This window comes from Saprolegnia diclina (assembly GCF_000281045.1).
Source record: "Saprolegnia diclina VS20 unplaced genomic scaffold supercont1.28, whole genome shotgun sequence".
Classification (NCBI taxonomy): domain Eukaryota; phylum Oomycota; class Saprolegniomycetes; order Saprolegniales; family Saprolegniaceae; genus Saprolegnia; species Saprolegnia diclina.
The window spans coordinates 200665-215354 of record NW_008246095.1 but is presented as its reverse complement, the minus strand read 5'-3'; the positions used below and the strand labels follow the sequence as shown (position 1 = coordinate 215354).

Sequence of the window (14690 nt, the reverse complement as noted above, 5' to 3'; positions counted from 1 at the left end):
TTATGGACCCTTGTCATAACAGAGCATCTGGGCCAGAGATGAGGAGGATGGGTTTGACTACCGCGCGTTTCGACAAGACGACGCAGTGCTTGGTTGCCTTTGGTGCCAATTTGATACAAATTTCAAAAAAATGTGTCGGCGGATTGCGATCATCCGCGCAAACGACTCGACATCTGGGCGCGAATCCAGTGAAATGTGTGGATTCGTCCATGCTAGCATCAAGCTAGTCTACGCGAGCGAAATGCAAAGTTGACATCGCTGGACCAAACGCAATTCCAGTGTCATACTCCAATTTCCTCCTCTCCTCCGACCATGAAGCTCACCATCATCCTCGCCACTGCCGCCTACGCCACGGCCTGCACCAACGTCTCCGTCGAGGGCGACGCCACCTACTGCATCGAAGGCGCCATCTGCGGCGGCAACGGCAGCGCCTGCCCCAAGCAAGGCGACTGGGCCTCGGGCGACTGCAAGGCCGGCCTCTTCTCCTCCAAGAACGGCTGGTGCCAGGCCCCCGAGTCGGCCGTCTGCTTGACGCTCAAGACGGGCGCTCGCGGCTGTGTGTACCCGTCGAAGGGTCCCCAAAAGATGGTCGCCGGCATGACGGCCGAGGCCGATCAGGGCTGCACCAACGTGTCGGTCGAGGGGGATGCCACCTACTGTGTGAACGGCCCCGTGTGCTCGGGCAACAGCGGCAGCGGCGCTTGCCCCAAGAAGGGCGACTGGGCGTCGGGCGACTGCAAGAGCGGCCTCTTCTCGTCCAACGGCAAGTGGTGCCAGGCACCGGAGGATGCGACGTGCCAAAAGCTCAAGACGGGTGCCTACGGCTGCGTGTACCCGACTAAGGGTCCCCAGAAGATGGCTGCTGAAGCCGACCAGGGCTGCACCAACGTCTCGGTTGAAGGTGATGCTACCTACTGCGTGAACGGCCCGGTCTGCTCGGGTAACAGTGGCGGTGGTGCTTGCCCCAAGCAGGGCGACTGGGCCTCGGGCGACTGCAAGACTGGTCTCTTCTCGTCCAAGAACGGCTGGTGCCAGGCGCCCGAATCCGCGACGTGCCAGAAGCTCAAGACTGGTGCGTGGGGCTGCGTCTACCCGTCCAAGGGTCCTCAGAAGATGGACTTCAACCTCCGCGGCTAGAACGTCGGGCCGATCCCCCTCTCTTTTATCTTTTGAATGACAGACCAATTTTGTATTGAAGCAGACTGTGCATTGCGTGTTGTTCGCAGAGCTTGTTGCGTACATGGTTCGGCAATGATTTGGATTGGAGGACATGTGCAGTAAACTCCGTCGAGCCGTCTTGCAGCTGTACTGCGCTTGGAACAAAATGCATGACCGACAGATCCCTCGACCACGCAGGCTTGGTCCACATTCCAATCGCGACGAAACAGTGCAGCGCGATTCCACAAAAGAATATATCTTGGAGAGAAACTACGCTTGTCGTAAGGAGTAAGCTTCTTTGGAAGCAGCAAACGCTCAACATTCTACACATCGCTCTCATGTTAAGCATCCCATAGGCTTCGACAGAGGCGACTCTTTCGAATGGAGGTCCAACAGGCTTCGGAATACGTACCCGTTTCGACCCAGAGAAAACGTGCGTCTCGAAGCAGCTCGTTTCTCGGAGTAGCACACGTAATGCCGTTTGGCCTGATGACGACAATGTCATCGAGCATGTGACAGGTGTGCTTGGACACAAAACAACAAACGAATTGGCTCCACACTCGAGTAGCATAACCTCACGCTTCTACAGCCAAATGCTTCTCGTGTGTGACGCGCTGTGGGTCCACCAAATTGACTTTGTTTCAGGATCTGACGAATATCGTATCGTGGGCTTCGATGCTGTGTGTTTCAGCCCATGCAAATGTGCTTCGGACGCGTTGATCGACATCAACACTCGCGACAGGGAGGTTGCGCATCAGGGCTGTTATCTACAAGCCACACGTTTGAACTATCTGCGCACGTCGACGACGATCTGGTGCGGAATTAGATTCCGCTGCTCAACGTTCTGCGTGTCTAACGACGTGCCCATCGCTCGCTGCGATGTTCGATATCTGGCACCGATGCAAGAGCCGGTCGTACGATATCGCAGCTTTGCAACCTCTACATAAAGGAACCGAGCATCGAATCTCCGATGGTATCGTACCAAGGATGATGTGTCGCATTCAACGACGCCGTCCGAACCGGTGGGATCTGTCCGTGATGACACACCCAAAACATATGGTGACAGTGGCACAACTGTTTTACAACATCTGATTTCGCGGTCCACCGAGCCTTCTATAACGTAGCGCTTGGTTTGGCGGCGCAGAACTGGTTGTTTGTTGCCACCAAGGGATTGAAGGCATCGAGATCCCATACTATGCAGTGCAATGCAAGAGAAGTAATTCGCACGGCAATCTGTCTCGACAGTGTTCGACGCAGTGTTTGCGAACGAAAGTTGCGCAGCGACGATCTCGTTTCTCCTGCTACACACGGTGCGATTGTCTTGGATCCGACAAACATTGCGGATACGTCCGCTGCGATTCGAGGGCGCCGCCTACGGTGCTGCTGTACCCGTTGTGTCCTCCACGCAATGCACATGTAAGCTTATGCCCTTTGTTGACCCAGCGAAATACTCTCCTACCTCTCGGTCGATCGTGGCTCAGTCCATCGTGCACACAATGGCTTACTACGGTGGCCCTTGGCGTATTCATCCAGTTGCTATCTATTGAGAATATATTCTACCGAGTGTCCGGTCCAGTGACGCATCTTTGCTGCGTGGTGGTGTGCCGGGTATGATTGTTCATCGTGCGCACTTACTAAGCGCTATCCCGCACCCTTGCCATTGCTTCTTTCAAAGGAAAGACATGCTTGCGCCGCGGTGGCTTGGATGGCGGCACGGACATGACGTACAATGTGGCACCACGGAGCACCAATGGGCGTCGAGCAATGCATTACATTGGATGCGACCATGACCGTATCAACGCATGGTGGTTTCCCGGAACGCATATTCGCCTCGCATTGGCTAGCGCGAGTAGCTAGACGAGCTTCCGGCGGCGAAAAGTACGGGAAATCAAACCACGCTTTTCAACATATGGGCGTATCCAACGCAGCTCCGCCCACTCTGGCACCGAGCGTCAACGTCGTCGGTGATCGCGACACCTCGAATTCCGAACCAAACAACAGAGCCTTCACCTCGTCACTTTGTAATTTACAAGATCGCCATCGCCCCGACGATATCCAAACACAGATAGTATACCATGACACTCTGGTCGCGCGCTACCCCCATGTCGTCGGCGTCGTCGTCGCCTTCGCCGCTCTGTGTCGCGGCGTCCTTTGAAGACCGCTGCAAGTATGCGTTCAAGCGGTGCCCCAACGCGCGGTCCGCAAAACGCAACGGCCAGCTGCACTCGTACTGCGAGTTTCACCGCCGCCGCGCCAACTCGACGCAAAAGACGTACGCCACGAAGAAGAAAGAGGCCATGGACCTCCTCGATCAGTCCGCTTCGCCCGCGGTGCTCGTGCGCCGGCGCCACAGCGACAGCCTCGACGATGACGAGTCCAAGTACGCGCCGCTGCCGTTCACACCCGAAGTGTACGAGCACACCGCGACGCTGTCGTGGCACGAAATCGAATACGTTCTGCGCGCCCTCTTTGCGTCGTAGAAGTCGCCGCCTCTGCGAGATGCACCACCGCACGTCACCGTAGGCTTGGATATGAATAAAGCGTTGACGTATTATTTAAACGACGCCGTTCCTTCTTGACAACATGCAGGAAGAATGCCACCGCAGACAAGTCTCTCTGCGCAGCTCTCACTTGACGAGCACAGCGGCACCAACGCCAACGCCTTCCAGCGTCGTACTCAGGTAGTATGCGAAAGGCATTTTGAGTTTATTTTTGCGACCCAACTATGGACGGCCATCAACCAGGTCGCATTGGATGGAGGCTCATTCGTGGTCGCGCTGTTCGAAATGGAGCCTGAAGAACGCAGTGACCGAGATATGGCCGTGCTGTGATGCCATGTATATCGGCGTATCGCCCAGACGATTGGGCGCCACCCACGCCGTTTGCGGAAGCGACGGACCGCGCAAGAAGAGCTCGAGAACGTCCAGTCGGCCCCAGCGCGCGGCCAAATGGATCGGCGCTACATCGTTTGCAGTATTCGAACCCTTATAGCTCGGGAATCACGTAGCGTACTGTTGTCGTTGATATCCGTCTTGGCGGGCGACGCACCTTTGGCCACGAGATACTGGGCCTACGCGGAATAATGCGTGAGCAACACAGCAGATGGTCCTTCGTTCGCTTGAAGTTGGTCGTCGTACGGTTGCCGTGGCACCACCGCTCACGGCACAGTGCAATGGTGTTTGGTATGGATACCCGAATTGGGGAATGTTGGGATCAATGCCGCACGTCGCAATGTAGTGCTCGACCTACAATCTCAAGTAAGCGAATCTCAAAGTTCAAATCTCAACGACGAGAAACGCCATTAGTACTTCGATTTGGCGTCCGTGGTAGCTCGCAGTCCATACATCCGAGAATGGAATCGCGTTGTATTGGGCGAGCTTGCGCAGGGTGATGGCGGTCGTGGCTGCGTAGAGGCGCCCGCCCGCGCCGACGACCACCGTGGGGTCGTCCACAGCCGTTCTACAAGCAGTACCATCCATCGCACCACCGTTTGCCAGACGGTGACAGTAGTACGTACTGTTCAAAGGTGCGGTTCTGCACCGCATCGATGATTTCGCTCCGCAGGCGCTCGACGGGTGGTATTGGCAGCACCTTGGCTTTGCCATGGGCAGGCGTATCGGCATAAATGGGCAGCCCGAGCGCGGCCCTGCGCGGGTTGAGCCACTTGAGGCACGCGCTTAGTGGCAGCTGGACGATTGGCGTCGGCTTGGCCGCCTTGGGCCCACCGCTCTCGGGCAGCACGAGCTTGGAGAGGAGACCCATGACGACGACGGTTCCACTTTGCACTTTCGATTTTTGGACTGGTATCTTATGGGACAAGTCGCGTGCTGCTGCGCCCACGGACCGACGGTACGACCACGTCGCTAGGGTGGTTCTGTGCGATAACCATGGCCTAGATGCCGGCCGACGAGGCGGACGAGAAGGCCATGTCGCTGTATCGGCCGCCGCAGGCTACGATCGCGCCGTTGGACACGCTCAGTCCGCTCCCGCCGAGCTGGTTTCGCCGCCTTGACAAGTACATTCATGGCAACGGCCTCCGCGCGATCGACGTCTTTGCCGCCATGGACCTCAACCAGAACAAGCGCATCTCGCTCGACGAGCTCCTCGATGGGCTGCACCAAATCAACTTTGGCGTCTCGGACGACGACGTGGCCGACCTTCGTCGTTGGATGGCGTCGCTCGACGACGACGGCGTCACGTTTAAAGAGTTTACGCTTGCGCTCAAGCTCCGCGCGTCCAAGACATCACCGCCCAAGACCCAACAGCAACGCCGTCTCTCTACCGGCGCCAAGAAGCTCCTCGCGCCGTCCGAGACATGAGGGTATCGTGGCGCCCAAGACTCGAGCGCTCGACTAATGATGTTACTAGATGTGGTTTCCTTGGACGTGGGTTGTTTATACTGTGGGTACATGGAGCTACTGTACGTGCGTATGTACATCAGAACTTAGCCAAAGAGGTTGAACGCGTTCTCGTCCTCGACGACGATAGCGGGCTTGCGGGCAAATCGCACGACGAGAGGCCGCGGTGTGTTGACGATCGCAGCCTTGAAGCCGCTTGTCGTACGCACGGGGAGGCCGTTCACCGATAGAATCAAGTCGCCCTCGGCAATGAGACCGCATGCCAGCGCGGGACTGGGTTGGCCGTTGGAGAAGCGACAGCACTCGCGCACCGCGACCGTATTTTGGTCGACTTGGCGCGCAACAATACCGAGCGTGTCGCTATCAAAGAGGATCTCGTATGCACTCTGCGCATCCGGCGCCGCTGACGCTGCGGTCGTCTGGATCGACGGGAGGTCGTCGCTGACAACGACCATGTGCTTGGCCCACCACGTTTGCGACTCTTGCAGCGTAAACGTGGCCGTGTAGCCCGGGTTGGCCTGCAAGCGCGTAAACGATTTCGAGATCGTGAGCGTGAACGCGTTCGATTGGACATTCATCGACACGTCGCCCGTCGTCAGTAGCGTCGGCGTATAGCCCCACGCAAAGAGGAGGAGGGCGCGGTCCGGCTGCCACTCGGCAAGGCCCGGCGCCAGGTGCTGTCGGCCGTTCGGCAGCGATCGCAACTCGGCACCGTCCCGAAGCGTCGCTTGGACTACGATCGACTGCGACGAATTGTTGATGAGGCCGAGCGCCATGCACGCGCGGGCTTCGAGCCCCGTGTGGTTGCCGTCCCAATCAAACACGAGGTGGTGGAGCACGTTTTGGAGCTGGGCCGGCGACGCGACTGACGCAACACCTCTGCTGTGCTTGGACACGATCGCGCTGTTGGAAAGCGACTCGCGCCGAAACGATGACGACGCGAGGGTGCTATCGGCCTTGCCCCACAGCGTCGAGACCAGTGTCGAGACACCTTCGGTCACAACGCCCGTGACGAGCGGGATGACTTGGATCGACTCGACCAGCCCCAGCGCTTGGCTTTTCACCGACCCGACGTAGAAGCGGCTGAGCGCTTCGAGCACCGACTCTTGCGTCGCGAGCGCGTTTGCGAGCGTGTAACCATCCAGCACGAGCGACGCGTCCTTGATCTTGAGCTTGAGGTTCGCGAGCCAAAAGTTGGTCGCGTCGCCCGAGCTCGCGTCCTTGACAAACGAGACCGTGGCGTGGATCGGGCGAATCGCGAGGCGCTCGAAAAACCACTTGCGACCGGTGAGGGATGCAAGGTCGTCGTTGTTGAAGTACGCAACGAGGTCCAGCGACCGCGCCGAGGTAAAATGGCCCAGCGTCTCGGTGATGAGTCCGTTGATGCGGTTGACAAACGACATGGACGTCTGGAGCGACACGTCTTGCACGTACACCTCGAGCGACTCGATATAGTGGTACTTGGGGTGGACCTTGTCCTTGTACGCGACCACGATAAAGTCGCGCGACGACGACGACTTGGAAGGCGACACGACGAGAGGGTACTTGGTGCGCGGCAAGAGATCCTGCAACGCCATCGAGCCGATGCGCAAGTGGCTCTAACATCATATCGGATGAGCAACGCGTTTGCTCTTCCAGGCGAGTGCAATCAGTACCTGGGCGTTGACGCGGTCCTTGAAGAGGTCCATGCGAATGTTGAAAATCTTAAACCGCGCCACTTCTTCCAACACGGGACCCGTAAACAAGTCGACTTCCTTGGACGTGTCGAGGAGCGTCATTGTCACACTCGCCACCTGTGCACAATGGTCGTGTATGTCATCGCACAGTACGATGGAGGTTGTACCTTGACGTCAACGGTCACAAGATCCCACGTTGGCGCCTTCGTCTCGGGCAGCGGCTCGAGGTCCAAGTTGACCATATCGATGACGTATGTCGACTGCGTGAGCCCACCTTGCTTGACGACGACTTGAAGAATCGGGCAGCTCACGTCGTTGGGCACGAGGAGCTCCATCGTGCGCAGTTCGTTGATGCCAAAAGGCTCGGACCAGCTCGACTGCCCGGGGCAGTCAAGGACCGACGCACGCAGACGGCGGCGCACGCCTTGCATCCAGTAGAGCGCATACGAGTCGCCCGGCGGTACCATGTGGTCGACGTGCGTCAAGTTGGACGGAAGCGCGCCGTCGTCTTCGAGCAAGATGATGGTCCACGGCGACCGGTTCACAAAGAGGTACCGCGGCGTCAGCGTCACGATCGTCGTGAGGACGCCAAAGTGCCGCGTCGCATAGTCGGCCGAGACGCCAAGCTCGTAGAGGCGGCCGTTGGACGCAACGCTGAGGCACTCGTCCTGCCAATTCATGCGGCGCGGGTCCGCTTTCACATACGCACTCCACTTGGCGTTGCCATGACGCACGCGCAGCAGCGCGGGTGACTCACCCGACGAGTACATGGTCATGGGCGCGTCGTCAATGATGCTCTGGGCCTCGGATGACGGGCGGTAGCACTCGTCGTCGACCTCGTTACCGAACGCGAGGTCCACGCCCGTGCGGTTGATGAGCCACACGTCCGCGTAGAGCGAGATGGTGAGCGCTTTGGCCGCATTTTCGCGCAGCGCGACAAGGATCGTCATGGGCCGACGGTCGCCGCGGCGCCGCACAACGAGCGAGAAGGGCTTGAGGTTGTCCTTCTTGAGCGGCAACCACGACGAGATATCGCACCCTGGCACATCGAGCGCAAACAGTGGCTGGTGCATTGCCCACCAAATGCCCGCCGTCGCGCCCACGGAAAGTGTCTCCCCGCGCGCCACGCCGCGGCTGCCGTCCCGCGCTTGAAACGTAATCGGCAGGGGGCACTTGTTTTCGAGCGTGAGCGGGTCGTACAAGTGCACATGGCCTTGCTCAAACGAGACGCAAAAGAAGGCGACTTGGGTCGGGTGCGTGCACGAGACGGTGAGGCTGGCGCTCGTCATGTCGAGTGGAATCGGACTCGAGAAGCTCCAGTCGTTGCCGAGGCAGCGCAAGCGAATCTCCGATCTACACAGACACACGCATCGCAAAGGCACGAGGATGCGCAAGAGAACAGTACCCAAGCGAGTACATGACGGGCAGCGCAATGCTGTCTCCCGGTGCGACCGTGCCAATGTCCATTGGCGCATTCCAGCTCGGGTCGTACACCAGTAGCTGGACCTTCTCCGAGACGTGGCTGTGAATGCGCACGTGCGAAGAGATGGTGAGTACAATGTGACCCCCCACGAGCTGCGACGTGCAGGTAACCCTACCAAAAACACACATGTCAAGATATCTTTTCACATAGGACCGCGTACTTGAAGTTGGAGAGGCCACCCGACAGCTCCACAAGCGAGTGCGCGTGCGTCCCGAGCTCTTCAGCCACAATGCCTACACACAGCGAGCATGAGGCGCTGCCGAACGTGTGACAAGAAGGGAACCTTGCACGGGCTGACACCCGAGACCAACGAGGTCCAAGCACACGGTGCCTTGCTCGCGCTGCTGCGACGTGTACGTGCGCGTGACGCCCGACCCGTTGCCTTGTACGTGCACGTAATGAATGCAAGCGCTACTGCCGTGGTCGACGACTTGCACGTCGTGTGCGTTGGCACTCCACCAAAAGCGCAGCGGCAGCCCCGACTCGTTGACGATCGTGCACGGCGCCTGCAGCGACCGGTCGTGCTTGCCGTTGGCCCACGTTTCGCCCGCAGACGCCAGAGCCTCGAGCAAGCCGTGCGTCACCGAGACATTGAGCGGGTCGGCCGAGACAGTCCATTGCATGCTGTTGAGGTTGGCGTCGCTCGAGACGTGGCCCAGCGTCGACATGACGGTCGCGTTGAGCTTCCACTCGGCGCAGAGCGGCTGCCACGTGCGCGAATCCGGGTTGTAGTACGTGGCTTCGAACGAGAGGTCGCCGCCGCCCGTGACGGTCGAGCTCTCGAATGTCGTCGCCGCGTTCACAAACAGGCGGCACGTCGGCAGTCGCAGCTGAAGGAGACCCATGTCGCAGCCGTCGCAGTCGTTGATGAGCGTGAGCTGCATGCTCTGGACGTCCCACGTCATGTGACGCTGCGTCTCCTTGACAAAGTTGAGTTCCATCGACGGCAGTGACGACGCGTGCGACGTCATCGCAACATCCGCCGATAGCGCGCGAACGACCGTCGACAAGAGCTGCGTGTCTTCATACGAGACAAAGACCGTGACCGTGCTGATGGACACCTCCATCTTTTCTTGCGCGTGCGTGAAGAACTGGTACTTCATGCGGAGATTCGTCGGCTCCATGAGCTGCACGAACGAGGTCGCGCAGCCTTGCCGGTTAGTGTTGCGAAGGTAGGCCTCAAACTGCGTGGCCTCAATGACAACGGCCATGGGCGTCGCTTCGTTGCGGTCGGGCGGGTACGAGTCGAACGCAATGGCAAAGTCCGACTCGATCGCCAAAAGCGGACGACTATGATCGGCCAAGTCGGACGGAAAGTGCAGCCCGACCTTGGACGCGTGCAGCTGGACATGGAATTCGTACTCGGCGTCGGCGGTCGGCGCGGGACTGCTCGCATTCGACTGGAGCATCGCAGCGTCCAGATGGAAAAACTGAACCAGCGTCAAGAGAGCGCTCGGCACCACCGTGCCCGACACGTTCGATACGTCGAGATCGAGGCTGCACGACCGCTTGACATCGTCCCACGCGTACTGCATGCGTGTTTGGCCGCTGGACGACAACCAGTCGCGCGCCTTCTCGGACGCGCCAAAGGTCGCGAGCCCAACCTCGATGCGCGGGCTCTGATCTTGGAGCAGGACGAGACCGACGTCAAGGTCGGACGCCGTCAAAAGCAAGTCCGTGTCCTCGAGCGCACATGCAAACGACGCCATCGAGAACGAAAGCCGCATCGTCAGCATTTCCAGGTCGGTGCGCGCATAGTCGTAGGCGACGATGGGGCGGTACACGTCCGAGATGGACGCAGAGCCCGTCGTCGCGCCGTCAATCAAGGTGGCCGCGCCAATGTTCTCTTGGAGCACGCGCACGAGCATGACATACACGGCTTTTGAGAGACGCATGTGCAAGCGTGGCATGACGCACTCGATGCTAAAACGCGGGAGGACGACGCCGTCGCTCATGACGAGCGTCGTCGACACGACGTCCTTGATCGCAATATCGAGCTGTAGCGGCGTCTCAAGCACGGGCGCGTACTCGCCCGCAGTTTTCGTCGTTGCAAAAAGCATCACTTGGTCCAAGACGACGTGCTTGACATCCGCTGGCATTCCTTCGCCCTCGTAAACAATCACGACACGGCCATCGTCGTAGACAACCGTCGACGCCGGGACGTGCGAGAGCTCGAGCGACGTCGCTGCGAGGAGCAAGTGCTGGGTGTCCATTGGATGCATTGGAATCACAATGCGCGGCTCGACGAGGTTCACATGCAGCTTTAGCGCCGACGGCTCTTCCTTGAGCAATAGCTGCGTCGCATTCATGAGCGTCGCATTCACAAGAGACCCGAGGACGCCTTGGAAGAGGTAATCGACCAGCTCGAGCACTTGCTGATGGACGTAGACGATGCGCACATGGTCGAGGCACGCGTCGAGCGTTGGAAGCGCGGGGGCTGGCGGCACGACATATGCAAACGAAAGAAGCTGTGTCGTCGTCGCGGCCGGGTCGAGGCCCACAAACGGGTTGTACATCGAATGCTTTTGCACGCTGTGGTCTTCAACGAGAAAGTTCCCGAGCGTGCCGTCGATCGTGTACGACGCGTCACTCTGCGTCGTCATGTGCAAGGACGCGTTCGTCATCGAGAGCGTCACGAGTCGCCGGTCACGCGAGTCCTTGTTGAGCGACACGCTAAACTGTTCGAGGGTCGCTGTCACTAGCAGCGACGGGATCCGCGACCGTGCCATCGACGCACCCAGTGTCGACGCGCTGAGACTCGTGGCGTGCGGTAGCGGCGGCGCAATCAAAACGAGGCTCGACGTATACGTGGAGACGAGCGAGTTGAGCACAACGATCGATGATGGGTTCCACTGCATCTCGAGCACTTGAAAGTCGGCTGTGATGACCGTATCCGCGGCGCGGTCCGGGCTCTGGCTCGAGACCAATGACGCGTGAATCAAATGCGACGACGTATCGGGAGTCTTGGCCAGATAATAGTACGGCGACGACGGTGCGTGGGCCTTGTCTTCGACCGAGAACGCCCGCAACTTGGCGACGGCCGACGTCTTGGACCCGTAGAGATCGTAGCCAAACGACGTGCCCGTGAGCAGGACGCGGAACGAGTCGGCGAGCGCGATGTCAATGGCATCAATGTCCCACGTGAGAGCAATCGCATGGCTGTCTCTGCTCGTTTTGCGCGGCACGGGAGCGGCCACGACAGCACCTGCGCCATCGTCATCTTCGATGTCGGGCGGCCGGGTTTGTGCCATCACAGCTTGGCACTGCAGGTAGATGGCAGCGTGCATGCGTCCGAGCTGCGCGAGCGACTCTTCCGACATGGCCACGTTAATCGCGGGCAGCGAGGCGTGCATCGAGAGGAGCGGCTTGCCGGCCATCTCGCGGACCATGCTATCGACCCGACACGCCATGTTGAAGCGCGGCACCAAAGCAACGCCGGGGTCGTTTGGCGCAAACCCGTTCTCGCCGTGCAAAAGAACTTGCATCTCGTTGAGCTCGACTTGCCACGTGTGCACGTGCGCCGACGACGGTGCGACGTCCGTGAGCTTGAGTCGGCCAAAGTCGAGCACGACGACGGCCGACGTATCGCTCGTGGCGTCTTCCGGGAGCAGCAGCACCGGTGCCTTCATATCCACAATGACATCGTACTTCATCGTCTCGGCCGCCGAGATGGCCGCGAGCATATCGGCCTCCTCCTGCTCGGCAAAGACGTACGACTGGACGGAGCTCGTTGCGAACGCCCAGACGTCATTCAGCTGACGCTGCGCGACCGAGCCGCAGAAAAAGTCGTACAAAAGCAAGAGAAAGACAGGGTCCAGCACAAATTGGAGCGGCTCGGCGCTCAGCCGCACGTGAAGCGTCGTCGGCGTCGGCATCGCGACACGCAGCGCAAACGGCACATCGCTGCTGCCTTGGCGCAGCGTGCAGAATGCTCGGCTCGCACACGAAGCGTCAACGCGGTGGTTGGCAATCTCAAGGCGATCGAGCTGTACTTGCGACGTCCACGATTCGTCGGGCTGGACCTGGACGCCAATCGAGCCCGTGAGGGCCGACGAGAGCAGTGGTGTATTGTTGTAGCCATACAAACCGACGCGGCCGTCGCGCAGCGCGATGTCGATCGTGAGGAGGAAGCAGTCGACTGGCAGCGCTGCTTCGTCCAGCGCCACCGTCTCTTCATACGCGCGCTTGAGGTCGGCTTTGCCCGCGTCCGTGAGCACGTCGTTGGCGCTTGCTGTCGACGCGCTGGCGTCCCCGAAAAAGTAGCCATACCACGAAGACGACGCAGCGGGGGCCGGTGTCGCCTTCTTCTGCGCAGCAAACTGGGCCTCGGCGACTTCGCGGAGACGGAGCACGAGCTCCATGGGGAAAGCATCCTCCATGCTCTGTACATACGCCGATTGATCGAGCGAGAGCGCGGGGGTCTTGGCCAACTGTTGCTGCTTGTAGAGCGCAACGTACATTTTACGGTCCCGCGCCATCTTTTTGACCACCGACCAGCGGAAGCGCGACGTAGCTTTTCCGGTCGACGTGGCAATGATGAAGCGCGTCGCGTAGTCCCACCACACGACCGGGTACTGCCGCAACGGCAAGAACGGGCGGTGGCGGTGCTCCCAAAAGTGCGCCTCGACCGCGCGCCGACTCAAAAACGCCTTGTGCATGAAGAGCATGTCGTCGTACTGCTCTCGGCTCAGGCCAAACGCAACACCAATCGCCTCGGCGTGGACGGCAAACTTGGGCGACGTCTGCGAGTACATACGGCTCTCGTTCTTCGTGAGACGCACGCGCACGGTACAGGGCGGCACGAGCAGCCAGTGACGGTCCGTCTCGGCAAAGGCTGACGTTGCGTAAATGACGCGGCGCATCGCAGCTTCGAACGCCGCCGACTGGCGCGTCATCGAGTCGGCGGGGTCGAGCCGGTCCCAGTAGAGCGCGAGGTTCTTCACCTGCGCGACCTTATGCGTCAAGCCCTTCTTCTCGCCCGCCGTGTTGTCGACAAAGATCTTGCGCCCGTTGGCGTCGGTCGTCTCGAGCGAGAAGCGCTCGAGAAAGAGGCCGCACGTGAACGGCAGCGACGGGTTGGACACGGTATCTTCGTACCGAATATGGAGGTCCTTGATCGTAATCTGGAGGTTGTCAATGATCCGGGTCGTGAGGCGCGTTAGGAACGTGCTCTCGTCTTCCTTGGGGTCAGACGACGTACCGCTGCTGCTCGTCTGCAGCGTGTGCTGCCGCATCAGCTCTCCACGCTCGAGGCGGTTCCGTATGCCAAGCAAGACTTCTTCCGGCGATGGGAGCTACATGCATATGAGCATCGAAGAATCTAGATGGGTTGTATCGGGTTGTACCTCGGTGTTGGGGATCGCGACGCCGTAGATGCCCTCGAGCGTAACCTGAACGCTGGCCGACCCGAGCTGGTTCCATGGCACGACGACGTGGACCTTGGCGATCGTCCCCTGCAGCACCTTGATCGGGAGGTTGAGCTCCGCAAGCGCGAGCGGCTTGAGCTTGAGGTTCGTCAATAGGAGCTCGCCGCTCCAGAGCCCGACTTGGAGGGACTCGGGCGCAAGCCCATCGACGTACTTACCGAGCTGCGACTGCAGGATCTACCTCAGCAGCATCCGCATGAGACGTCGGTCCCATGTCCTCATGGAGGTCCTACCGACGAGATCACTGCCTTCGCCATGCTTGGTCCGACTTCGCAATCAAGCAACTTTGGGCAAGACAACCGAGGAAAGATGCCCCCCAAAGAAGCGCTCCCATTGGTCGAAAATCTGGTCGAGTTCAACGCCGCGGATTGGCTGCTGGGTCCAAAGACGTGCCCCGGTGTACGGCTTGAAGCTCCAGAGCGATGAGCCACGCGACCAAGATTGTGCATCGTCGCTCTTGAACAAGTCAGCGTTGACACCCAAGACTAAGCGAATAACCGATTACGAGACTGGGCCAGAGCTTCTTGGGTGCATTCTTCCTCGCGGCGCCGGCTATATGCGCGACAACAGAATCTTTGTCGATCTGCAA

General features: G+C 59.6%; 5 protein-coding genes across 5 annotated transcripts; 3 read left to right on the top strand and 2 right to left on the bottom strand.

Annotated features, from left to right (window-relative positions):
- Positions 1–297: 297 nt before the first annotated feature.
- Positions 298–1137, top strand: SDRG_08939 (hypothetical protein; the record flags this gene model as incomplete). Its single annotated transcript, XM_008614842.1, has 1 exon — positions 298–1137. The coding sequence occupies exon 1, from the start codon at positions 313–315 to the stop codon at positions 1135–1137; it is 825 nt and encodes a 274-aa protein (XP_008613064.1). The 5' UTR covers positions 298–312.
- Positions 1138–3143: 2006 nt separating this feature from the next.
- SDRG_08938 (hypothetical protein) lies at positions 3144–3721 on the top strand. Its single transcript, XM_008614841.1, has one exon. The coding sequence runs from the start codon at positions 3234–3236 to the stop codon at positions 3636–3638; it is 405 nt and encodes a 134-aa protein (XP_008613063.1). The 5' UTR covers positions 3144–3233; the 3' UTR covers positions 3639–3721.
- A 113-nt stretch (positions 3722–3834) lies between these two features.
- On the bottom strand, positions 3835–4943 carry SDRG_08937 (hypothetical protein). The gene is made up of 5 exons (XM_008614840.1): positions 4676–4943; positions 4467–4617; positions 4296–4403; positions 4171–4228; positions 3835–4117 (listed from the first exon to the last, which is right to left on the bottom strand). Exons 1-5 carry the CDS (start codon positions 4918–4920, stop codon positions 3921–3923), a joined length of 759 nt encoding a protein of 252 aa, XP_008613062.1. The 5' UTR covers positions 4921–4943; the 3' UTR covers positions 3835–3920.
- A 25-nt stretch (positions 4944–4968) lies between these two features.
- Positions 4969–5477, top strand: SDRG_08936 (hypothetical protein; the record flags this gene model as incomplete). The annotated part of the gene is made up of 2 exons (XM_008614839.1): positions 4969–5007; positions 5055–5477. The coding sequence occupies 2 exons, from the start codon at positions 4969–4971 to the stop codon at positions 5475–5477; spliced, it is 462 nt and encodes a 153-aa protein (XP_008613061.1).
- Positions 5478–5514: 37 nt separating this feature from the next.
- On the bottom strand, positions 5515–14398 carry SDRG_08935 (hypothetical protein). Its single transcript, XM_008614838.1, has 10 exons — positions 14335–14398; positions 14021–14278; positions 11000–13969; positions 10377–10969; positions 8959–10292; positions 8836–8908; positions 8598–8786; positions 7360–8545; positions 7172–7309; positions 5515–7114 (listed from the first exon to the last, which is right to left on the bottom strand). Exons 1-10 carry the CDS (start codon positions 14356–14358, stop codon positions 5603–5605), a joined length of 8277 nt encoding a protein of 2758 aa, XP_008613060.1. The 5' UTR covers positions 14359–14398; the 3' UTR covers positions 5515–5602.
- Positions 14399–14690: the final 292 nt, after the last annotated feature.